This window comes from Colletotrichum abscissum (genome assembly GCF_030869225.1).
Source record: "Colletotrichum abscissum strain IMI 504890 chromosome Unknown Scaffold_3.1, whole genome shotgun sequence".
Lineage (NCBI taxonomy): Eukaryota > Fungi > Ascomycota > Sordariomycetes > Glomerellales > Glomerellaceae > Colletotrichum > Colletotrichum abscissum.
The window spans coordinates 48211-73425 of record NW_026850209.1 but is presented as its reverse complement, the minus strand read 5'-3'; the positions used below and the strand labels follow the sequence as shown (position 1 = coordinate 73425).

Below are 25215 nucleotides of genomic sequence, written 5' to 3'. Positions count from 1 at the left end.
GGGATGTCAGTTCCCTTGTTGGAAAGGTAGTGTGTGATCGGTCTCGGCCACTGAAGGCAGCTGCGTCGGTGACTAGGAGCGCTGTCTATGAATTGCTGTATTCGTTCGGTCTTGTGTGTTGCGCGAAGAGGTCGACCTTTAACGGATGGGTACTCGGCATTGACGAGAGCTTGAGTACTGCTGGTTCGAGGATAGGACCCCTATCGCAGGCTCTGCGCATAGCTTTAGTGTTGCAGGCGGGAGGGCAGAACGGCGTATATAAAGACAGGCTGCGATCGTTGGGATTTTGTTCGGCGCCGGACACAGATGACATGATGCGCCATTAGTCTCTCCTAGTAGTATGCCGCGTTGGTGTAACTCTTTCCGGGATGTTTCAAGACTTTGACGCGATTTATCGATCATAGAGCCAAAGACGGTTTGCGCCTTCTTTGTTCGATGTTGGCTTCTTGGGTATACGGTCTTGAATACCCCCCAGACGGGCGATTGGCACTGGAAGGGTGAGTTTCGATTATACTCATCGATATGAAGCTCAATGAAGGGGGTGTTGTCTACGTCCCCGCCGGCTAGACAAGAGTACTTCGGCCTTCGTGACTCCCTCTTCGATGCCGAATCAGGCAGTGAGCGATCCCGGAGCTGTCTGGAGGACGAGATGGAAGTCTTAAAGGCCAGGCATGAAGAAAATTTCTTCGATTCCTCAAGCTACGGGTAATTTATATTGAACTTAGAAAGTCGCCAATGATAAAAAAAAGCAGCCTTTCCTGAGTCGTAAGAGGGCGCGCCCCGGGATGGACTACGGCATCAACCAACGGTTGTAGACAATTCCAAAGTCGTGTCTGCGAAGGCTCAAAGCCGTATTCACCCCAACTCTTGCAATTCTTGTAATTCTTGTCTCGTTTTGCTCCAATCTTCTCCGACCCCAGTCGCCACAAGCAATTCGAGTTTCATCCATGGGGTCACCCCCCCCCCCCCCCCCCAAAGTCGTCAAACTGAAGTTCGTTTCGTGCCCAATGTAGGCCTAGTGCCTTGAATATACAGCTCCCGTCACATAGAGATGTGAGATATGGTGGTAGAGCGTGTCACCTGGTTCGTCCTCCGCCGAGATTTGCCTTCAGGCGTGAGATCTCGTCCATCTTCTCTTCGGCCATCTCAGCATAGGTCATTTAGGGCTGCGAAATGTCTTCACCATACTCTCAAGAGCATTTACTAAGGTAAATCAGACTTCGGTGTCTATAAACACTACCGGACTGGAGTGTATCGGAAGCGAATACATCGGCAACCGTCAAGATACAGCGCCAGGCGCTGTATCTTTTGTCATATCGAAGGTTCGACATGTCTTCGAATGCCGCAGATTATGAAGGATGAGGAAGCTCGATCGTCGGTATCAATCGTCCTAGACTTCCCAGCATCAACAAGTCATCCCGCGTCGGGGCTTACGCATAAGTTGAGCGATAAGCTCGAGGATTTTGTTTGTATTCAATATGTAGGTAGAGACAGGTACCATCATATCAACTTACCATGCCGGGTAGGGTGTTCATTCAAGAGAGACTGTAATCAACTGCAAGGTCGCAGCGTAGCGTTCTCGACACAGCTGTCACTTCTTCTATCCACAGCCTCCAGAAAACCCATGATACACCAAGAGAGACAGAGCATCTTGCCTCGTGGCCGGTTACAGTGGTGAGCTCAAGAGCTTTGAGGGATGGAAGGGCGAGAGTCTGTTTGCAGGCACACTCACAAGTGGTGAATCAGTGATGCTATCAACTTCCATACATATGAACTCGACTCGAATGAAGTGGTCACCTCAGCTAGTACTTGACTGTCAAACGACTTGCTGTTCACCATCGAGGTGATCTGGAGTGACCCGTTCGCTCGTTACTCTATGCTGAATAGCGCCGGATGAGAGAAGCGCCATGCTCTGAGCCATGGAAGTCACGGTTTTCGTTGCAATACTACGCGAAGTCGAACATCATTTTGACTCCTTGGCAGTAACGCAATCCGTGTGTAGTCTATCCCGCTCGCCAACCCAGTTGATGGAATGAGCATGGATACGTGAAAGTTCTGGCTAGTCAGCAACCCCCTGAAGCGATTCCTTTCTTCTCATCCGCCAGTTAGCAGAGCCCCTATCTCGAGGAGGGATCGCCAAGAGCTAAGTAACGATAGAATCCATCTCGATTGATTCGCTTATCAAATTCTCTGAGCTGTCTCGAACATCCGTGGCGTGTAGAAGTTGGAATCTCCTCCGTCCCGAAAGTATGTCCAGCCAGGACCAAGTCTCTAGTCCGACGTAGACAGCTCAAAGAGACCGAAGACAAGGGCAACGATGAGGTCGTCGCCTAGTGAGGTACGTCCTCTACAACTCGAACCTGCCACCCAAATCTCGCGAGCACTGGCGCCTGGAGAAAATCTGCCTAGGCCAGCCAACCAATCTGCCCATGAACCTCTCCCTAGAACAGGGACCGGACTCTATGGATTTGGAAAGTAGCTACCCACGAGCTCAACGGTATAGTAGACCAGCAATCTCAGAAAGACGAGATGCTTCCAAGACCCAAGCCTTTCCATAGCCGAGACTGACCAGCCTCCCATCGGTGATGCTATCTGCTACCTGGCAGGCATGGTTCTCACGCCTAGTCAAATCACCACATCCCTCTTTATACGGCCGTTCCATGTCTTGCATCGACATCACCACCGTTATCGTCCTACCGCAATCTCCAGCCTCGTATACCACTCATTCACTCACCTCCCCTTCACTCCATGATCCACATCCACCAGCAACCCATCCCCGTGCCGTCGTGCCGTCAAATCCCGACTGACCCTGTTTCAATACCCGCCGCTATCTATCCCATCTAGTCCCCCTTCAGCTGGGCCTCGCCTCGCCTCGCTTCGCCTTACTTCGTCAGGTCACTTCTTGGCCGATCATATGCAGTTCTCCGCCGCCGCCTTCTCCCACCAGCCAACCAGCCATCCGGCGGACTAACAACCCAGTCATCTGGACAGGTAGCCAGCTAGCCCATTCACATCCGCACATAATTACAAAGTAGGATAGTACATCAGACCCCGGACGCCCAACCTTGTCCCCCAACCATCCTCAAACCCGTCCCCCCCCCCCATCAAGACAAAGCAAGAAGGGAAAAGCAACGAGATACTCAAGCGTTGGCAAGGAAAAAGAGCTACGGATACAGAGACACTACCACGACGGAGTACAGAAAGAGAAACACCACACGAGCATGGGAATCTATAACCCTGACGACGATCCCCCTCTACCACCCAAAGAAGCTCACATTCTGGTCGTGGTCACCCCATTCAGCCCGCCGGACTGCAGGGGAAAGGGAGCACCCCATCCGGATCGAACCAAAAACCCTCACCCCTCCCCGAAAAGAAGCATGCATGGCCAAGCGGAAGACAACGTCCCCCATTCGACTTTCCTAAATCAGACAAAGGAAAAAGTACGGGATAGGGAGATATGCAGAGCGAGACAAATTTACAGAAGATGTTCGGTTCCGACGGCCCTAGCCTGTATGAAAATAGAAAAAAAAAATCAAGAAAAGAAAGCACACCAGCTGCAGCAAGCACGCAAGGTGAACACACGCTGCCACACTACACCGCATGTAAACTTTTTACGCCAACGATGGGAAAAACGCTAGACTCGTCAACACGAAAAGCAAATATCCCTATCCTATCCCCCCCCCTCCCCCGGTCACTTCGCACCATTCGCCTCCTACGCTACTCCTCCTGCTCCTCCTGCTCCTCCCCCCAAGCCCAACCACGCCAAACCACACACACCCCCGCGTCGTCGGCCGTAACATGTCATAATTTTAAACCAAAGATCGATCCGGTACTCTCATTCCACACTCATCACGCTCATCACATTTGAACTCACTACACACCCCCCCTACGGAGTACTTCGTACATGCCTACGGATACATACTCCTACCGGGCTTTTTTTTCTCGCCTTGCTTCGTGAAGAAGGGAAAAGAAAACGTAGCTAAACAAAAAACCACTCAATTTCCCGGTTACCTGGATCTTACCTCGATCCAGTTAGTGACATGTCATAAATGAAATGAAATCGGAGGATGGTTTACGGGCCAAGGAGGGGAAGAGAGGCAGAAGGGCGGAAAGAGAGAGTGTGTGCGTGTCACAGTGCAAGGAGAAGCCCAAAAGTGTAATGCGCGTCGTCAAACTGGTTTGTATATTGCTTCCACGCACCGAAAAAAGGCCCTATCATCCCCTGCTCAGTAGCAGAACGAGATGGCGGCAGCAAAGACCCCGAAGCCAAGTCTGCAAAGCTCAAGCTGAAGCTAAACCCACATGGAAAAACTCATTACAAAAAAATCCCCGACGCTCAAGAAGCATCCCCTGTTTTCTCTCCGATGGAGGAAGCAGTAACGAAACTCATTAAATCCAAAACTCTTTTTGTCCTCGGTACAGTTTAAAAAATTCTGGCGGCGAGAGGCAAGCCTTCTCTATCCGCGGCAACGGCCAATGTAAAAAGTTAGTAAAAAAAAAAAGCAAAACTTGTGACTCCGCCCAATGCAGTTTGGAGGTTTCGAGCCATCCATCCAAGTGTTTCCCTTGTGCTGTGGTGTGTTGTAAACTCCTTTGTAACGCCGAGTGTGGGTTGTGTGTGTGTTTTGCATCAAACACGAAAACAGATCGCTATGCAAGTTTGGATTGTAGGTGCCGATGTGATCCATAAGGAGTGTGTGTGAGTGTATCTTTCTTTCTTCCCCCGTCTCTCTATAATTCGAGATGCCTTTTCTTCCGTCGTCAAGTCATAAAAAGGAGTGTGATGCACTGGGTATCATCCGATGCCGGTGAGAGTAGGGAACGTCTATGGTTTTGTGGTGGATCGGGGGTATCATCTTCGATAATTAAGGGAGTGTCGTCGTAGATTAATGTGAGGCAGCGTCGCCGTTGAGGTCGTATATAGTTGGTGGTTGAAAAGGATAGTCGTGGCGATGCGGCGGCGTCTGGCGCCCCGGATCAACCGGTTGATCTCTCTCGAAAGGAGTGTAGTGTACATTGGCGTATTGTGTCGATGCAGCAGGTATTATTAAAGATGTTTCGAAATCAAAGGGGGTCCCAAACGATGGTAATGGAAAAGAACTTGAGGGTGGGGTGGGAATTTGGAAGCAGGGAGCGAGGGAAGAGACTCATGTCTCGCGCTCCTTGCCCTTCTCGCTGTTGAACTGGAAGGTCGGTGTCGATGGCACTCGCTGTTGGTTGCGAGGTGGGAAGGGTGCGCTGACCGACATGGGAGAGTCGCCCGTGACGGAGACGGAGGAGGATGGTGTGTGCCGGTGACGTGGGAGAGGCATGCCGCGAGGAACTGGTGACTCGGGGAGGGGTAGCATGCCGAAGAGTTCGGGATGGAGGAACGGGGATGGGGGCAACGTGTTGAGCGAAGATGATGCTAGGACGTTGGAATCCTCCGGTGGCGGGTAGGTAGGGGTGGTGGGCATCCTGAGCGGCGGTCAATCCGGCATTCTTTCCAAGCGACAATTGTACTGAGCCGTAGTGGTTATCGAGGGTGCCATGGAAGAGGGGCAGGGCCTTTCTAGATCCACAGGGGCTGCTGGGTGGTGGTGGGAGAGACGAACCCGACGCCAAAGTTGTGGGAACCGCCGACGATGGGGGTAGGCACGCCGCTCATGTCATAGCTCTCGTACGAGCCGTACTCCTCGTTGTCACTATAGGCAACGGAGCCCTCAAATGTCGAAGATGCCGGGCTGTAGCCGCCGTAGTTGGGGCTGGGGATGTTGAGGTACTGCGAGTTGACGTACGGGGACGACAGCACCAAGGGGGAGACGTTGCTGGGCGGCGCCGACTCGGCATTGAGCATCTGCAGGGACTCGGCACTGTAGCTGAAGGCAGGGTTGTGACCATACGGCAGATACGAGTCGCTGACGGGAGGCAGGGGAACTGGCTCGTTCATGTAGAAGTTGGGAGGGTTGAATTGCGGGAACGAGGGCGTTCTCGCGGGCTGGATCCAACCCATCCTCGAGCGGAACTCGTTGACCGTGTCGATGGGGAACTCCATGAGCGTCAGGGGGGTCTGCAGGTCGCCGTCGTGGTTGGCCGAGATATTGATAGACAGGAGGCGGCGGGCGATTTCCTCTACGGGGCCAATGGACAGACTGCCAAAGTAGGCGGCACCAATCTCAGTGAACAGACGCTCCATGATCAGGGCCACCGTGTAGTAGTAGGCAATGATGGTGAGTGCGCTGGGCGAGCCGCCCGTCTGCTTGAGGTACATGACTGGCAGCCAGAAGAGCCACGTCCGCAGGGGACGAAGGCGCTCAAACTGCTGGGAGACGGACAGCGTGGGGCTGACCTTGCGGGCGCCCTTGAGGAAGCTGATCAACTGCTGGATTGACTTGGTGTCCTCCTTGTTGTGCTTGAGATGGGCCTCGACCTTTTGGAGCTGGCTCAGGGTGCGGTTAAAGGCGTCAATATCCTCCTTGCGTGGCTGGCTCGGCTTGTGATCCGGACTGGGAGAGGCAGGAGCGGTTGGGAATGTGCAGCTCTCGGCGATGAAGTCGCCAAATTGAGACTCGTGCTTCCAGGAGTCCATGGCCTCGATGACCTGAAAGAGTGCGAGTCAGTATCGTCTCTCAAACCCTGGCGGCTTCCTGTGTGTGTACGACATACCGACGAGGTTCCTTGCATGAGCTGGGTCCAGCTTCGCCTGCAATTTGTGCGTTAGTGCGGTACTGCATAACGGATGGCTGCTGCCAGTTGCCTACCAATCTGTGGCTTGCCACGACAGGACAAGAGAGGCTGCCAAGACGGCATCCGACGTCTCGCGGTCGAACATGCCAATAGCCTCCTGCAGACCCTTGAGGGCAACGCCGCGGTGCTCGTACGCCATGTTGCCCACCAGGGGGCAGTCGGTTAGGAAGGCAATGTGCGTGGCCGAGAAAGCCAAAAGCGCATGCATGACATACGGGTTCGTCGCTCCGATCTTGATGATACTACTTTGAATCAGTACAGTTTGACGTAGAAAAGGCGAATTCCTACTTACGTGGGGATCTGGCGTGTCCAGAGGGTGAAGCCGTTGGCATCAAAAGTAGCCAACTCGTTGCAGATGGATGCTACGTGATAGATCAATCTGAGATCCTCTACAGACAAGTACTGAGGGTTCGGTGCCGGGTAGATGCCGAGGTTGGGGAACGGGAACATTCCCGTCTGTTGCCACTGCGAGATCTCTGCTTCGACCTCAGGAGTCCACATGAGGTCGGGCTTGTCGGGCGTTGTTGACCTGTCCTCGGGCATTGGCATGTCGTTGTAGGGGCAGCGAATCTTGTGCTTGGTGCAGTTGCGGCTGGGTTGTATTAGTTGCCGGTTCAGGAACAGAGCAGGAAGCACTTACCATTGGGGAAAGTTCTCATCGCATCTGATGTGGCGGCGTTTGCAAGTCTCACAGCCCTTGCGGGACTTGGTGTGACTGCGGCGGGGAGGACCACCACCAGGACCGGCCATTGTGAGCGCGGGGATGAACTAAACGAAAGAACTATGCGTGTCAGTGTGAATCGGGAAACGATGGGCAGGCGCAACACGCACATGGGAGTATACACGGACAGACGACCGTGTATGGATAGCGAGTGGAGGATCGTTACTGGGAAAGTAACGTAAGGCTTAGTCTCAAGACTTAGACTTTAATACTGCGCGAGAGTGTCGATGGACCGGGGCAAGCGATGCAAAGGAGCAAATGCGTCCACGGATGTGTAAGCGACTGGCAGCAGGTTGGTCAGGCGCTCGGTGTGAGGCAAATGACAGGAAAAATGGTAAAGAAGGCCGCTTTGCTCGATAATCGATTTGGCGGGTTCCTCTTACGTCTCTTTCTGTCCTTGATCCCTTTCTTTTCCCTTCTCCTGTTCCCAGTTCCTGATACTGATAGCGATCGTGGGTGGGCGGGTTCTGAGTTTCCCGAATTTCCGTTGTATATCTCAAGTCCTCTGTTTCCGAAAAAGCGAGTGTGGTTGATCAGAAGACCGATGTTCAGTGATGGAGCATTTGCTGGTTGCAAGCCGAGTTGTGGGAGAGGCGGGGTTGTAAGCTAGCGAGTCCCAGGAGTTGTTGAGGCTGGAGACCAGGGTATTTGGCGATGAATGCTTCGAGGCTGAGGCTGAGGCTGCTGGGGTAGACTGAGCGCGGGTTGGAGAGTTAGGTTTTTCCTTTCCTTTTTGTGTTCGGTTTTGTTTCTCTTCCGAGGATCTTGTTGGGAGAGAAATAATTGAAACAAGAGGGCGGGAGGTGGTTGGTTTGGAGGAGGGCGGTTTTGAGATTTTGGCGGAAGAAGAAAAACACAAGAACGCGAAAGCGAATGACAGGAGTCAACGAGGACTTCCTAAGAGTAGAGTTAGGAAAAAGCGAATGTGGTTGAGGACAGCGCGAGCAGCTCAACGAGGCTGATGGGATTTGATGTTTGATGTAGGCTGAGAGGAGGGGAGACAGGAAAGGCGGTGGTAGATGGGCCGGGGACAGATACAGTTAAATAATGGCACCTCACCCTCACGTCCCCCAAGAGGAGGAGAGACAGTGGCCGCAGCAGGCACAGCACAACCCTCACACACATGGATGCACACCACTCACACACAGGCTCCGTCCAGTCTGGCTTTTTGGCTCAGGAAGAGGGCAGCACACACGGTTGAGAAGTGCCACACCAGGTCCCGGCCTAATCGGGGCAAGGCATGACCACCGGGTGGGAATAACGGGGCATGACCTGTGAGCAAGGGCAGAGGAAAAGAAAGCAAAGAGAAAAACAGCTGTGCTGTGCAGGTTGCTGCAGCTGATGCTCCTCCATCTGGGCGAGGGTGGGTGTGTGTGTGAGTGCGAGTGTGTGTGGATGTGAATGAGATGTCCAGGTGCGCAGACCCCAGGCTCAGGTGCGGGTGCAAGGTGCAGGGCTACGAGAGGAGACAGAGAATGGATGGGACAGGGACATGTGTGGACTGTGGAGGGGAGGGGCCGTCCGTGCTGGGATCGTTGCTGGGACTAGGCAGTGTGAAATCCGTACGTACCGGGTCATTAACTTTCTCTCTCTCTCTCTCTCTCTCTCAGCGATGTGCGAGATGTATCTATGTATTTGTGTGTGTATGTATGCGGGTGTCGCGGGTGTCGGGTGTGTGAGAGTATACGCAGCGTATTTGTACACTATTGTCCTTGCTCTCTCTCCAACTGCGTATGCTTTTTCCAAAGGTGACAGAGACCGAGTGAGTGGCCTCAGTAATGACAGATCCAACAGGTTCTGGATCCGAGAAACAGGGTTTTCGCGGATTCTGACACAGTCGTCCGCGGCTGGGGTTAAGCCTGTTGGACAGAGAGGCTTGGAGTGTGTCGGTGAAGACTGGTGCGTCGCGGAGCTTATTCTTCTTCTTCCTTCTCTCCGTATCGTTGTCGTCCGTAAGGGGGGCGGGAGTGAATCGCGATGCCCTGTTAAGATAGGTACAGTATGAAGGGATGGGATGGATTGGGGTGAGATGGGACTCTGAGATGGGAAGGGGAATAAGAGCAGGGATCCCGGCTATGGTCAGCCAAAGAATCGAGGCGAGGGAGATGGTAAGGATTGGCTGTGTGTGTGACCGTACACAAGGTAACGCAGGCGTGTGCATGTACTTTAATGCATGGAGAGACTGGGGGGAGCAGACGAATGAACGAGAATGAGAATGAGAGATGTACGGAGTAAAGAAGAGTTATTTCTCATCGAGGATGGGACGACTACAAAAAGAATCCGGCAGGGCGGAAGAAGATGAGTACGTACTCGCCAAACGGGGGTGAAGAAGAATGAGAGGAGTACAGGAATACAGGAGATAATGGGTCGAAGTCGCCGCCGGCATGGATGGATAGGTGCTAACTAAAAGATTCCTTGTCATGTCTGATGAGCTTGATGTCAACGGCCATCATCATGTCTTGATGTTCCGGCGTGTATTGACACGGGACCCGAGCAGCTTGCCCCAGCATTCGGTAGTCGTTCGTAGTCAAAGGTAGTGGTAACCAGCCGTAAGGTAAGGTAGGTAGTCTGGGATTTCCTTAGACGACGAGCAGACCCTCGGCGCTATTCCGCGTCTACCGTGTCTATCAACGTCGGTATCTGTCAAAGACGGCCGTAGTAGGATCCTAGTGTCGAGTGTAAATACAGGACTACGCCCGAAATGTTAGTTTTGTGCTGTACTGGGCAATGTGCTGTTTGTCCATCGCACCGCCAATCTCCCCGTTCACCCGCCAAAGGTCGACCCAAAAACGAGCCAAAATTAAAAATAACCTTGGGCCCCTCCTCCCGTGGGTGAGCCGGCTTCTTGGGCCCCAACCAAAGGCGGCGGCGATTCTCACTTGCAAAAGAACTAACGCAGAGGGAGGGAGAGGCCGGGGGCCGGGGCGAAAGGGCCACTCACTGGTGACTGGGGTCCACCAGTGGGAGGGACCGAGAAGTGAAAACAAGCGGTGGGGTCGAGTCCATCCAAGAGAAGACAGATGATTGACCGACCAAGCCGAGGGGTGGGTGAGTAAGTGAGCGAGAGAGAGAGAGAAACTGAGAGTGAGGGGGGTAAAGGTAAGAGAAACTGCGAGAGAGACAGAGAGGAAATGTGTGTGTTGGTGAGCGAGTGACTGACTGACTGACTTTGGCCTCTCACCTCACCCTCTCGAGACTTTCTCTCCTCCCCACGCTGCGTGCTGATGATTCTAGTCCGCAATGGGGCTGAACAACTGTGGGAATCATGGTTTCGCAACACGCTCGCATCGTGTCCATGCCGAATTCCCACCTCCTTTCGCACCTCTCTCTCCAAGCAACACACACTCCCCCTCCATATCGAACCGACCACTGGGAGACGGCCCTTGGGTTTGCTGCGCCTCAAGCTGCTGCTTCTGCTTTGCTTCGCTTTTTGCTTTCACGTCCCAAAGTTCGCCGACGGAAACATGCTCTCCAGCACTAGTTGACAAGCCGCACCATCTCCATGTTCCATCTGGAGACTTTCTAGCGCGTTCCTCTGCCATGCCCTTCCCAGTTAGCCGTCCGCTGAATGTGTGGCTGGTTTCTCCTCGGGCGCGCTGGCACAGGGCCCCGTTGCCTCTGTTACCTTCGCCTCTCTGGCGCCGTCGCTGTTGCTGTTGTGGGCGATTCTGCCGCTGGTCTCACTCTCGCGGCTGCTTTCGCTGCTTGTCTCCTTCGGGAATGGCTTCGTTACCTTTGCTGCCCCCTGCTACCGGCCCATCATCGCATCACTGCGTCGCGCCGCTGATGCCATGCCATGCTGTTCCATTATCGCTCCGTATAGCCTCTCTATTTTCGATGCTCGCTTGACTGGACCTCACTACCACCGGCCGGGAAGCTGTATGAGTCTTAGAGGTCAAAGGTCAGAGAATAGGGGCAGGGGCTAATCTTGTCCCGATCCAGTCCAATGACACGCTGCGGGCGAGGTGTCGCCAGGGAGCTAGTCAACACGATGGAGGCGAAGCAATCGCCAGTCAGCGAGTACTGTATCGTTGCCTGTCTGTGCCAGCGTCTGTGCCGGTGACTCTTTGCGACGCTGCCGAACCAGTCATGGACGACGTCCCCAGCCCAACTCAACTCAACTCAATCCATCCCATCTCATCCCATCTTTCGGTCTCTCGCCCTCTTTTGCGCTCATGCTCATGCAAACATGCTCGTGCAACGCGCCCACTCAGCCGATGACAGAGAGCACCGCTCACCGTCCAGTCCCAGACAACCACTTGGCTCAGCTTCATGCGAGCTTAGCTCTGCGCCCTTGATTCTTCGTGATACCGTTCAGCAGGAAATCTAGGCAATGTGAATGCTCGGGCAAAAGCCAAAAGGGGCCCGCCAGACCGGAGCTCGGGCGGCAAGCAGTATTCGCTGCTTTTTTCATCCATCCCAACTATGGACTTGGAGAGGAAGACGAAAAGAGATGAATCAAGGGGTAGACAGACTCCGCGATCCAGGACAACATCCCCATGGCCGCCAAAAGCCCTCATGGTTGGGGCTCGCGGCTGGAAACGTCTTCACTCTTTGCAGGCCACTCTATACTGGGCCTCTCTGTCAAGCTGTGATCAAAGTCATCTCCTGGCTCGGCAGACCACCGTCACCCAGTTGGCAGAATCAGGTGACTTAGGTAATAGCGTCGACAATTGAGTTGCGGGGCCTATAGCATGAGAATAGCAGGCGGCGACCGTGGACAAGTTGAGTTGAGCACCGCCCAGAGTAACAATCCATTGCCCTCGGCATTCGCCATTTGGACTTGCATGGTATGCATCCGACTAGTCTTCTCCGGGGCTGAGAGCCTGAGAGGGTGCTCTTCATGATGTATTCGGTCAGAACCCGACTAGGCGGCCAACATCGTCATGTGGACTCAACTTGCTTGCCTTTCTATGGCTCCGGGTGTGGTGACATGCAGTACCGTCCGTCGCCAGAACCCTACACAAAGGTCCCGTCACCTTGGCCTGTGCCAGCAGTGGAAGCGGTTCTCTCCGTGTGTACGTCCACAGCGAGTGGCTCTCTCTCCATTCCCAACGACACCCATTGCCCATTTGTTGTAACTTGTATGGAGTACCTACCGCCTGCCCTATGACCCCAATCGGGCGGCCCTAGCACTGGGTCCAACAAATAGCCTCCGCGGGCATGGGTATAGGTAGGTATTGCTTGCGGCGCGCCTGTGTCTGCGACTCTGCATACCAAATTTCGTACAGCTTTTCTCGCCTCGCTGTTGCGTGGTTGATCGAGTCCTTGAGGGCAAGAGCCTCTGCGTTCTGAAGTTGCACACGCAATCGTCCCAAGTCAGATGACGAGTGCGTCTCTGCCACCATCGTCTCGACATCTCTGGAAGCTGACATTGCCGCGGCGAGAACTGTCCAAAAAGCAAGAGAGTTCGACTCCCGTCATGCCACAACCTTGAAGGATAAGGAGCTCGAACTCTCAGCTAGAGCCCCGCCCCGGTCCTGGTCTATCGAGGAAGAGTGTCCTTGCATCGTTTCCCATTCCGACCGGAAGAGGAAGGACCCTGTTCCCATCTCTAGCCCACTAGAACGACTGACGAACGTTATGCGGTCATGGATCATGGGCATCCGTGCATACTTCCCCCTTGGGCTCCCCGTCACCCATGCGGACCTTGCCCCGTGGTATGCTATGCCGAAAGAAGCGCCAGCGCGATGCGGCGGCGACGAAAATGAAGGCGCCCGGCTGGTGGACACTGTCCTGAAGAGAACAGCCAAGGACTATCAGGCGAGTTGAAAGCTCTCCTAGGCTAAGCTACAACTCTCCGCGACGCCAGATACGGCCTAGGACCTACCAGGTAACATCAGCCAGAGAAACCTGACGGTCATTCAAGACATGGTTTCAAGCCTGTGCCGTCGAGTCCGAGCTTTCGAACCACAGCACTCACACAAGTTCCCCTACCAGGACCTGGGTCGATGCCGTGGCAGGGGGTTGATGGGCAAACACCAACTATACCCACTGTCCACTATGGTATGGATCTGCTGCTGCCGCTGCCAAAACAAACCATCAAAAGTGCTTGGTGGTTTGTGCTTCTCTGGTGAAGCAACGACACAGCGTCCAACCGTCTCGGTGCGACGTTTGGGGGCCTGTGTTCTGCCTTGTGTTATTTCTCCGACTCGCGTGTCCATCGATCCCTTGAGGTTATCCCCTGTCTGTAGCCAAAGTCCCTGCCGAGTCTGAGAAACAGTCCATGATCCCATTCTCGTCTCCGGAGGCTGACAATGTGCCCCTCGGCTGTGTCCCGATACACTTCAGACGACTGCCGGAGCCAACCGAATGTCAAATCATGAAGGCGAATCGGGCAGATCTTGGGACTAAGGTTTGAGGTCGTTGCTATTATGTCACATCTGCTGGGCATCTCCGCCCGGAGCACTGTGGCCAAGGGCTTGGAGATGAGCGTGAAAGAGTTTTAGAGATGAAGGTCCGAGAAGGGAAGAGAAAAAAAAAAAGTGCCACGATCGTTTCCCCGCTCTACTTCGGCGTCCAGCTTCACCTCGGTGGGTTCGCTAGCGTAGCTTGCCTTTTTGCTTGGTATCCGTAGTGTAGGCGGGTGCATCGAGTAGCAGCGAGTCAGAGTGAGAGGTCGGTGGAGAAGACTAATTCAAAGACAAAAAAACGTTAATTCGATCCCCCTTCCCCAGCAAGAACAAGACGTGATGCTTTGGAGCGCCGTCTCAAGTAGAATGAATCTCCTTGGGGGATCTCTGTCTCCCGTGGTCTCGTCGCATTTCCTCCGAAGCCTTCTCAGAATGCCCCCCCCCCCCCCCCTCAAATGTCTGCTCCGCCGCGCTGGGGTTGAGCGCGGGTCGCTTCTACCCAGGGCTTCCATCTCTTGCTCTTGTCTCTTGTCGTTGTTTGAACATGCCTCTGCCAATCTGCAAGGGGCCAGGAGATCGGAGTTGCAGGGCGTCTTTCTGGTTCTGGTTGGCTGAAACAGCAGTTTCTCGTGTCCATTTTTGGCGTGCGCTGCTAGGGTATCTGACCCATGCTCTGCTTTTCCAGCCCTGGAATGAGAAACATGAACGGGGGGCTCGTCATAAGCAACTTTCCCGAATTGTCAACGAGATCTCAGATAGCCATCACAAACCACGAGGCACCTGGTGTCACCGCTTAGCGCAACCAGCAACATACCGTCAACCTGTCTGTGCCGGCTCTCGGGGACGTGACGCTTACTGCGTATGTCGTGGCGGTGGCTGTTCTCAACGCCGTCCAGCAAGTCAGCTTCCACACAGGCCGATGGGTGCGCGCGCGTGTCAAGGGTCGCCCGTCTCTGGCCGGGCCCGTGTGAGGTCCGCTTCTTTGTGCCTGACCGCCCCGTATGGCTCTCCTGTCAACCCTGTCAGACTGTCAGGGATGTCCTTTCATGACACAGAACACACCAGGACCAGCACACCAAACATTGATATGGAGTCAGTCATTTGTTGGCCAGCAGCGGTGTGAAGCAGCAGCGAGATAATCTTCCGAAGAGACATCACGAGTGGGTTTGGCCTTGCTGGGCGGGATGTTGGAATCTTGGAGATGTGGGCGCTCTCTCTTAGGGTCCAAGGAACCGAGGTAAATGGAAGGCAGCTTGCCAGCTTCCAGTCGTTGAAGGCAGGTCGGAGAGCGGCCGCCGGACGTGACCTACCGACCGTCCGAAGTTACGATGCAGGAGATGCAGGAACAAGAAGCGTACAAAGCCTCAGAGGTCGGCGGTGCAGGAGAGTCGAAAGAAACCTGCATCATCTTGACATCAACATACACTTCTCGGCCCGTCTGCGTAATCCGGTCCATACGGTGATGTGAGCGTCAGCGAGCCTCTGGCAACAAAAGCACCTCATCATGGCACATTTTTTCCCCCTCCCCATCTCCGACCGAAGTTACTGTGTGTCTCAGTCGATTGGCTGGCGAAGAGTGACCAGTAGCCTGAGGCTCTGATATGGTGTCCTCCTCCCAATATCCATGCAGAAGCATGGTTGAGGGCATCTGGTGCTTGCCGTATTCGGCAAGGCGGGTTTCTATTCTTAAATAACCTTCTTTCACGTTGTCTGCGAGATTTCGGCCAAATTCACACCGCGTGCTTTGGCTTTCGAGTGCATTGGAGAGACTTCTCGGGTACCGGGGCATTTCAGCTCTCAGGGTCCTCTGGGAGACGGCATTTGCTGATCTGGAGCCACATAATTATTTTTTCTCTCCTCTGTCTTTTCCATATTCGGCAACATCAGCAATGTCATGCGTATGATGCGTCGGATGGGGCTGAGAGACGCAACGTTCCATAGTACGCTAGCTGTCTGCCGATGATGCATAGCATTGGGACAGGCGGCACCTCACTCGTTAAGTCGCCGACAGGCAGCGATTTAGGGCACGCCGTTCGCTCCGTCTCCGGTAGACTTGTTGGTGATCGACATCCGCCGCCGTGCTTGATTTGGGCGCAAAGACGATCCCGCGCTCGAGACGTGTCAAGGTCTCAACTAGAGAGTCCTCCAATGAGCCATGTTGGGTTCGGAATCGGCCCTGCAGATGGCGGACTTGACATGCCCCCACTGCCGCCGTCACGTCGAGATGGTGGGAAATTTCAGACAGCGCGCGGGCACAGCGCGGGCTGATCGCAGTATGATGGTGGAAACATTGCGGCCGCCAGCTACCATTGGCTCTTTGACCGACAGGGCAAAGGGAAACCCTGTGCGCATCACCGACCCGCATATGTGAGTTGGACGTTGTGCGAGCCGCGACGGCCGAGCGCGGTGAGTCGACGCATGGGGTGTCCCGGAAGCCTCGAGGCTAGGGAAAGAGATCTGCCTCCCCAACACACTGTTCGTGCCACGGCGCCCACAGAAAGTGGTGTTTTTGTAATCCCGTCCTCCCACACACTGCTGCCCGCTGTATTTCTGTAGCTTCTGAAAATCCACAAGCCCGGCAGCCCGGTGAGACCGTGAGCCTCCCTCAATATCTGTGGATAGCCAGTCCAGCTGCGAAGTCGCCACGGAACTAGCGGAGTCTCGGGGCTAGCTTTCCTCCCATCCCGATCCGCCATGTTTGTCAAGCGCTACCTTGGCAGAAGCCACACAGGGGAATCAGGATGCGTGCTGGTAGCAGAAGACGCTGCAAGCCAAGCGAGGCAGGCCAACCATGTTTTCGATGGATAGGAGGCGGTGAAAAGGGCAAAATGTCGAGCTAGTACCACACTGCAGAGTGCAGTTGCCGTCCGATCAGTGGGTTGGTCGGTGGACGCACACTGATCAGCCACAGACGCAGAGCCAGAGGTACCTAGAGAGATGCAGCGATGCAGAGATGCAGAGACTCAAGAGTTGGACGCATGCAAGCGATGCCAATCAGCAGAGTGGATGGCGGTGATTTGTTGATATGGCGCATGACCTCAATTATCCTGGGCCTTCATTCGACAATGGGCTTGGCCAGGGTCTCCAAGCTTTGCTCCGCGTCGAGAACTCTTCGGTGCGGAGAAGATGCGACTCTGCCATGGACTTTTGCTGATGAAGGTAGTTTATCCGCTGCGAGTCCGAGCCGGGGACAGGGCATGGGCGGCTGGGTGAGCATAACAGCCCTAGGCTCGGGGGTTCAAACGGGCAGCTATGCTGCCAGATGTCAATCTATGGCATATCGTCGGCCGAGTGACTAGCAGATTTTCCTTTGCCAATGCTTCTCCTTGCCGGCCGGGTCCTAGGTCTCCAAGGGGGCCGTTGCTGTCCACCAGGGGAGGGGGCTTGGAGTCGAGGGTAATGATGACTGATCAGAGCGTGGGACGTCGATTCGATGGGGGGTTGGACTCTTGGAGAATTTGCAAGCCCAACTTCCAAGACCATGGTGTATCCGGTCTCCGTCCGTACTCTGTAGACGAAAGCGTACGGACAGATGGTACGTACTCTTCATCGGCGGCGAGGCGAGGGGTATCATATCATATGGATATGGGTAATTCGCTCATACTGATCCGCCCGTCTCCGTCGTGGGTTCACCGTTCGTGGGCGGCAGCGGTCATTCTCGTTTATTATCGTTAATTGCTGTAAAATTGTTGGCATTTCTACTGGGCTTCTGGAAAATGCGCAGGGCCGTCCTTCCCCACCATGCCTCGAGCGGCACACCGGGCACAATCGGCAGGGGAAGCGTCGGAGTTCCACCGCTTAGCGGAGCAGAAAGGAACGTCGAAGGGAGGCCAAAGACTGGGGGGGCGTAGCAGCACCATGAATGGCCGACTCTCATACCAGATGGGGTTTAGCAAGGTGGGAAGGGTGTGGGCGAAGAAGCTTGGTGATTATGATGGATTCATGGCCAGACGTGGTTGGCTGGCTGTCGACAGAGCTGGGAATACTGTCTCGACTGTCAGTGACGGGAGGTACAGTACGAAGACAAAGTAGTACTCTACTATGTATCCATATGTCTGTAGTCTGTATCCGCGGGGATACAGCGAAACAATGAGCCTAACCGACAGCAGACCTTGTCTTGAAGGCGGATGATGTGCATGTTGACAGGATCATGTCCGTCTGCGCGGTGTCAGTCTCCAGACGGGCCACTTTGGTGCGGTCTTGTGGATTTTACCGCCTCAACATTTGTGATTTCCCTGGAGAAGTGAAGTGAAGCGAGAGGTTGTCGTCTCATGTCATCGATCCAGCCGCTAGCGTGGGCTCGATTAGAGTAAAGTGAAGCCGAGAAATGCAAAAGTTCATGACCCGAGGCATCCAGGATGGTGAAGGGAGAGTCCCTACCCCTACGCATTAGACAGAAAGAGAACGTCGAGTGGTGAGAGGGCCAAACCACGTTCAGAGTAGGTTAGGTAAGAATTGCTTGGAACATGGCCCCATGATGACGTCTTTGCTCTTTCCTCTGGGCTGAAGTTTCTTAAATCGACAAGCACTTTTGAGTCTTGGACTTTGGAGGACCGAGGAACCAGTGGAGGGCTCCTGTTGCCGGTGGACGCTAGCAGCTACCTAAGCCATCGGGGGAAGACACAGCTGTATTGTCTCGATTGATCGTTGCGCCGAAGTCTTGGCATTACCCGTCGCGCGGCGTGGCTTCCCGACTTTGTGAGGGGAATTTCAAGGTAACGTATCTCGGCTAGCACGCTGTACCAAAAGGTTCAATTGTTCCCTCTCGCCTTCCAAACCAAAGTAGCTGAACTCCATAGCAAGTACCGAGGTAGTGAGGAATTAGGAAGGTGGAAGGCACTCCCGCTTCTGCTGTTGCTTCCTCCTTCCATACATACGGTAAACAATGCTAAGGTACTCCGTAAGCGCGGCCAGATCGAACTCCAGACAGAAGGTACAAGCCACCTCATGGAAGGTACGGAGAACGGAGTACTTTTCGAGGTACTTTTACGGATACTGATACTGATGAAAGGCAAGGGCAGTGGAAGCGATGGGTCAGACACTGCAAGGTACCTTCTATGACTGAACAAGGTTAGTTCCGCCGTTCCCCAGCGCAAGGAGCCGATTTGCCGAGCCCATCTTGCCCCGGTGGCTACCTTTTTATTTTATTTTATTTCCATCGCTCTTCTTTGAATTAAAGCTGTGGAAACCTCACAGACTTTTTTGTGGTACCGCTGGTGGTCAAGGAGAGGGGTCTTGAGGAAGGAATCTTCCATGCTTGCATTCTTAGAAGCGAGGAAGGGAAGAGGATGAGGACCAAGAAAGATTGGGAAAAAAAAAAAAAAAAAAAAAAAGGCAGGAAGCGGATGGCAGGTGCCAGATGATTGGCCTTTCCCCCGATACCCCCGGTCAGATGGTTGCCTTGCATCTGGCTATATTTAGAAATACCCAGGTTGCCTGATCGGGAAACACTAGCCAGTAGTAGCCGGTCGGTAATGGAGCCGGGGGCAGGAACAGGTGAGTGTTGTGTGCACCCACCTAGCACCTACCTCTACAGTCTACTGCATAGTACATCGAGTCTCACCACAGGCCTTGCGGCCCTTGCCTACCTCGGGTTGGTGTCAAACGAAATCTGCGCTTTGCCTTGTTAATCTAGCGCCCTTCAGTTCTTTTTTGACCTCCACTGTCCACCGCAGCAACTGGTCACTCGACTGCAAGTCTCCAACAATACCTACCTACCTACCTCACCTTACCTAGGTATGTACGGATCCCGATACAGCAACAACAACCCTTGAACTGCAGCAAGACCAACCGTACCCTCGTCTGGGACAGGGCAGGAAGAAGCGAGCAACAATGGCCCTAATGCTTCCTTCATCTGCCTCTTCCCTGAAAGTTGGCATGAACCGATACACTAGGTAGTAATCTGCTACACACATACGGTTACCTCACGGACAGTTTGTCCATCCATCTCTACCCGACTCCTGGGCCCGTCCCTCGCAGGCAGGCTCGCACTCAAGAGTTCCCACACTTACCAACGGATACCCTACCTACCTTATACTGTACACACCGAGCGAGCATCACCGCCATGGGCCTAACCTGACCTGACCATGTTCACACTGCGGATACCAGCCCAAAGCTGCTTGCTACACCATGCAGAGAAGCAGCACTACCTCACCGGCCATGGCCCGTCGTCTACGCAGTATGGGCCCTGGAAGTTGGACCCGACGTCCGACTTTTCTCGTGCCGTGCCCACCCCTCAACTCTCTCCACCATCCTAACAGACGCCATATCCATGAGCCAACGAAACCACCTCTTCGCTCTACAAGTAGTGTACTCTGGAGCCCAAGTTCCAACCCCCGGCCGCCGTTGCCAAGCCCCGGCCTTGTGACAACCTCTGGCCCTCATCCTAGCAAGCTCTTCGGAGGTCATCGCCGTCTCAACCCACGCATTCGACCTTGGCTCCGCTCTCCGCGAGCCCGGTGTCTCTTGCTCGACTCTCACCGTGGGCCGCTAGTCCTTCCCGAGGCACAGTCATGCAATCCTGATTCTTATGCCTGTTCCCCAGCCATATCTCATACTTGAAAACCTTCCGTTGCTTGGGTGAACACTGGATACTTGCATGCCACTTGAATGCTGCAAGACCAAGGCTAAGAAAGCCACTCCAAGACGATTCGTAGAGGATTTCCACCACTGACCTGTGACCAGGGCTCTGACAGTTCACAGCATGACAAGCGCTGCGAGCTAAGAAGGACCGGTCGCTGGCCTCGTGGAACGAATCATGGCCGCCGGGACGGCTTGACCATCCTCTTGGCTCCTAATTCGCCTTGGCTTTTGTTTCCCAAAGCCAAACGTCTGGCGCTTCCGCGGTCGACAATGATACGGTCGAACCTGATTGACGCTGTGTCTCTCTGACTCGGCCTATGCTCATTATCGACACTTTACTCGGCGCAGCTAGCTCAACACGCCAACTTTTTTCGCTATCCACCGGCTCCAGGCACATGGATTTCCGCAAAACAAGCGCACCCCGCGGCCGTCGAACGCCATTTCTTTGCCTCGGTCTGTGGCTGAACGCAACTTAGTCCCCAACGGGTCTGAGTTGGATCCGCCCTGCCAGCCGTCAGTCACCTTGTTGCCTCCACGTGCTCGATAACACGGACGCCTCACCCGATCTCTCGACGGCTTCTTGCACCCAAGACCATAGATCATCAAGCAACGTTGTACGGCCTCTGCTGTGCTGCGAAAGCCACAGCACGGCCGGTCCAATACCGGCCAGCGCCTTCTTCAGCACATGCGCAGCTTCTGAGCGCAAGACGTCCACCGCTCCGTTAGTCTACCACCTTGCGGTGTACCAACTCTACACACTAGCATCCACAACTGCAACTTCTGCATGCCCCAAGCCCGAGATTGGCGAGATCATCGCTCGCCATGATGACGCTGCGTGGGTTTCCGCTTTCTGGCAGGAAATGAAGTAAAGTGTGAGACGTTCATGCCCCGATCCTTGGGATGCAGTTCTGTGTCTCCGATAGAGTGCGGATCATCCCATCACCTCCCCTCTCTGGATAGGAAGCCGTGTGCTTCGGTGACATGTCGTTGATCAACAACGAGATCGCGATCTCTCAGCTTTCTACAACATGCTGCGACATGTGAGAGTACCTTGACCAGTTTGATTAAGACTATGTCGGACGATGGAACCCCGTCGATAATGTCTAGCAACTGTCCTGCCGTGTTAGTCCCTCCGAGGGCATTGTACAAAGATTCCCAATGAACCATCTTCTCGGACAGTTGCCAATGATAGTCAAGCCCTACGCCCTGGCCCGAGAAATCTCTCAAGACCCTCATCAAGGGCTTGATGCAGTTAAACTTCCGTCACCAGGGTCCAACCATTTGCCACCTTGGGGCTTCTGCCGTTCTCCAACCCGCAAGCTAGTGTTTGATAGGCATACGGATCACCCGGTGAGAATCCGGAGTGGCGTGGAAGTCTCTTTCATTCGATCCCGTTGTCGTTCAGGAGAAGTGCAGTGTGAGAGAGGGAGACGGCAAATCAACTCCAGATGATGATGCATTAGAGTGATATGCAGACATGACTTCCTAGCGTCGGGAAATGGCCCTTGGACAGTTGGCCCGGGTTGATGGCAACCTTGTTAGTAGCCTCGCGGAAGTGCCCCCCTTCTAAAAGTGACCAATCTGTTTTCGAAATGGAGGTTAGTTGGTTGGCTGGTTGGGTGCTGGTGGTGGATTGCCTAGGTTGCCATTGCGGGATGGCATGACTTGGTCGTCATATCAAGAGCGTTTGGCGCACCAAGAGAACGCAACTAACGGATTCCTTTGAGGGTTGCTGCCCCAAAACGTTTGACGCTGGGCTACGGTGTGGCGCGTTACTAACGCCCTCCTCTTGTCATCCGCACCACTCACGTTGGCTGACACGCGCCACAAGGTTTCTGGAAAGTCTGAAAGTCTGCCAGACTATCGGACATGATAAACTTTGTTTTCTGAGACGGGTGTGCGCGGCGTGCGTCTCTCTACACTACAGTAGGTCATCTCTTCGTTCCGTCCCTCGCCAAATCGTCCCAATTGTGGCTAACGTGATGTGCTAGACCAGCGAATGTCGTTGCGGTCGTCAACCAGACGCGGGGCGCATTTACACTTCGTCCGCGAGTCAGGTTCCCTTATCCGGAGTTCATTCCATGGAAGCTTTTGAGGCACTTTTTGGTTCCTTTTCTTCTTGGTTTTAGCTTGACAGCTTTGTGTGGTACCGAACACCACGCTCGCAGCTAGTCTAGGCAACCGGGAATCTGGTATCCGCGATGAGCCGGCATTACCCAGACACGTCAAACTTTCGGAATATTTGAATGTTGATGGATCATGGAGTGGGTGTGTGTGAGGCTTGGCCTGGATCCCGATTCCCGAAACCGGCGCATCCCGTGCCTACCTACACCACTGCCATGGACTCAGGGGAGGGGAGGCGGCAACGGCGATCAACCTAGCTGGGGGCGGATGTTGAAGGCATCACGGACACGGAGGAGTACGGTGGTGGTCGTCTGGTGCACCGTACGCCCAAACAGCGCCCCCTTTTTCCCCAACTTTTCTCGATGAGACGAGACATCGGATCAAGCTGAAAAGGACAGTTTCGGCGGCGGCCTCCTCCTACCGCGGATCTAGGCATCTACTTCGGCACTTACGGCACCGAAAAGGAGACCGTTGAATCTGATGAATGATTTAGCGCAGACATAGCCTCTCACTGTGAAAAAGGACGCATGGCGGCGGTGCGGCGTCACACACACACACACACGCACACACATACTTCACACTCACACGCCTGCGCGCTCACTCACTTACTCACTCACGCTACATCTTCACCATAGGTCCCCCATTCCCGAAACTGAATCGACGTCAAACTCTATAAAATTAGTCCTGCCCTCGCCAAGTGGTAACCTTTGGATGGGTGGCGGGAGGCGGTAAAATGAGACAACAAAGGAAGCGAGTTAGGCGCGAGGCGCTGACAAGCTTCGGCCGACAAGCGTCTCTCTGGTGACTGGCGTGTGGACGGACGGAATTCCGCAGACCACCTGATATGCTAGCTAGGCCTCATGGATCACTCACTCATCTCGTTAAGGGATGGGGAAATCGAACCATGATGGCGATTTTGGGATGTACCGGGTATTACGGTAATTCTGAACCTCTTTGACGTCGGGGGGGGGGGCAAGATGATTGCACGGGGAAAGCGTCAAAGTCTAAAGAGAAGGCCAGCTTCCTCACGTTCAGTCAAGTCGGGAAAACGAAAAGCTCAGACCGTCTTCGAGGAATATTGGTCCCTACTCAGCGCCCGCTCTCCCGCTTCTTGGCAACGCGCGAAGGACGCAGAGGAGGGAACCAAATCTTAACGGTTTCGCGGACGCGCGCCTTGTTTCGATGGGACGACGTAGGTATGAAGTCGAAAAAGGCCCCTGGCCTGGAGGTGGGAGCCGACGCGGCGAGCCTCAAGGCCCCAAAAGCGCCCCCCTTCCGGGGGCGGGATCATGGATGGCCGATGGATGACCCGACAGGATGTGTGTGTATGTGTGATTCACGGGTTGTTTCTGCGCCAGTCATTTTGGCATCTCCGCTAGACGCCGCCTTGTGGCCTTCCTGGCTGGCAGCGCTAGGCTTTTGGTGGCTTTTCGTTGGCGGGATTAGCAGCGCATTGAGGAAGAAAGACTTTTGAGAGAGGGAGAGAGAGATAGAGAACGAGCAGGAAAAAAAAAAGAGGGCTGAGAAAGCCTCGTCGAAATTGGGATCTGCGTGTGCGACGTTGAGCAGGCAATATGAATCGCATTTTCTCTGCTATCTATCTCTCTATTCTCGCGTTTTCTTTGTTCGTGTTCTAATGGTTTCTCTCCCCGCGGCATGGGGTACGGAATGCCTACCTAGCAGGTAAGGTAACTAGCACGTATCCATAGGGTAGGTATTATTCTTAGAAGTCGGGGCTTATTTGGCGTGGGGAAAGAAAACAACCACCACCCTAGGGACAAAAGAGTCGAGAGAGTCGGACTCGCGCCGTTCGGTTCGTTTTTCTTTTCGCTTGTTTCCGGCGACCAGCTTACCCCCGTTTTGCGGGTTCGCTTTCGGATAGGTTCCGAGAAGGTTACCTCTGTCGCCGCTGTCGCCCACCCTACCTTGGCCTGGCTTCTGCATTGATTAACGCATAATTGTCGGAGACTTGCAGCAGAAAATAAGCTCAAATCCCCGATGGCACAATTGGCTAGCGCGTCAGACTGTTAATCTGGAGGTTGGTGGTTCGAGCCCACCTCGGGGAGTTACAGCGGTTAAATTCCGCCTTCGCGTTGAGCGTTTCCTTTTTAGAATTTTGGGTATGGGGCTTGATACCATCACCTTCTTGCCCGGTCGTTCATGGTGAATGAATGAAGAAATGAAATCGCCTCTGTCTTTGTCAAAGTCGATAGTAGTGGTTAGGCTGTAGTGTTTGCCGCAGCAACATTGCAACGAGACTCAGCGATTCGGGTATGTTGTCCTTGGGGTCAGGACAATACCCTCATTGTCCGTGGACTCAGCTTCGAAAATAAACCGTTCTCTTGAATTCGAGCGCTCCATCCATATGGCTGCTATTCTTGTTCTATCTTTCACGCCATAGAGTTGAATGAGCGGTGAAGCTGGCCACTCATAGTAGATGGAAGCCGCACCACGATTAGTGGCTGTTGCGGAAGATATTGAGCTGCAACTACCTCATACCTTTCTCCTTTCGCGGAGTCAGGCACGCGTATTCGTAAATGTAAACTTCAAAGTTGTCTCTGACTGGTCGCTTTTTTCATGTCTTGAGAAGAATCTCATATTTCATAGCCGCGTTTTAACAGGCTGCCTTTTCCAAATTGACTCAATGACATGACGAAACTTTTATATTCGTAACAGCCCATTGTAAAAAACTATTGGCCTTGCGCGACA

At 54.0% G+C, this 25215-nt stretch overlaps 7 protein-coding genes across 7 annotated transcripts; 4 read left to right on the top strand and 3 right to left on the bottom strand.

The window, feature by feature from the left end:
• Positions 1–5147: 5147 nt before the first annotated feature.
• CABS01_01380 (uncharacterized protein) lies at positions 5148–7476 on the bottom strand (the record flags this gene model as incomplete). The annotated part of the gene is made up of 6 exons (XM_060534760.1): positions 5148–5457; positions 5562–6580; positions 6646–6682; positions 6741–6968; positions 7019–7318; positions 7367–7476. 6 exons carry the CDS (start codon positions 7474–7476, stop codon positions 5148–5150), a joined length of 2004 nt encoding a protein of 667 aa, XP_060397949.1.
• A 990-nt stretch (positions 7477–8466) lies between these two features.
• Positions 8467–8691, top strand: CABS01_01379 (uncharacterized protein; the record flags this gene model as incomplete). The annotated part of the gene is made up of 1 exon (XM_060534759.1): positions 8467–8691. The coding sequence occupies one exon, from the start codon at positions 8467–8469 to the stop codon at positions 8689–8691; it is 225 nt and encodes a 74-aa protein (XP_060397948.1).
• Positions 8692–9074: 383 nt separating this feature from the next.
• Positions 9075–9608, bottom strand: CABS01_01378 (uncharacterized protein; the record flags this gene model as incomplete). The annotated part of the gene is made up of 1 exon (XM_060534758.1): positions 9075–9608. One exon carries the CDS (start codon positions 9606–9608, stop codon positions 9075–9077), a length of 534 nt encoding a protein of 177 aa, XP_060397947.1.
• A 2682-nt stretch (positions 9609–12290) lies between these two features.
• CABS01_01377 (uncharacterized protein) lies at positions 12291–13219 on the top strand (the record flags this gene model as incomplete). The annotated part of the gene is made up of 2 exons (XM_060534757.1): positions 12291–12465; positions 12771–13219. The coding sequence occupies 2 exons, from the start codon at positions 12291–12293 to the stop codon at positions 13217–13219; spliced, it is 624 nt and encodes a 207-aa protein (XP_060397946.1).
• A 198-nt stretch (positions 13220–13417) lies between these two features.
• CABS01_01376 (uncharacterized protein) lies at positions 13418–13663 on the top strand (the record flags this gene model as incomplete). The annotated part of the gene is made up of 1 exon (XM_060534756.1): positions 13418–13663. One exon carries the CDS (start codon positions 13418–13420, stop codon positions 13661–13663), a length of 246 nt encoding a protein of 81 aa, XP_060397945.1.
• A 789-nt stretch (positions 13664–14452) lies between these two features.
• On the bottom strand, positions 14453–15256 carry CABS01_01375 (uncharacterized protein; the record flags this gene model as incomplete). Its single annotated transcript, XM_060534755.1, has 4 exons — positions 14453–14487; positions 14615–14810; positions 14863–15106; positions 15159–15256. The coding sequence occupies 4 exons, from the start codon at positions 15254–15256 to the stop codon at positions 14453–14455; spliced, it is 573 nt and encodes a 190-aa protein (XP_060397944.1).
• A 768-nt stretch (positions 15257–16024) lies between these two features.
• Positions 16025–21251, top strand: CABS01_01374 (uncharacterized protein; the record flags this gene model as incomplete). The annotated part of the gene is made up of 2 exons (XM_060534754.1): positions 16025–16167; positions 21029–21251. 2 exons carry the CDS (start codon positions 16025–16027, stop codon positions 21249–21251), a joined length of 366 nt encoding a protein of 121 aa, XP_060397943.1.
• Between the last annotated feature and the right edge of the window lie 3964 nt (positions 21252–25215).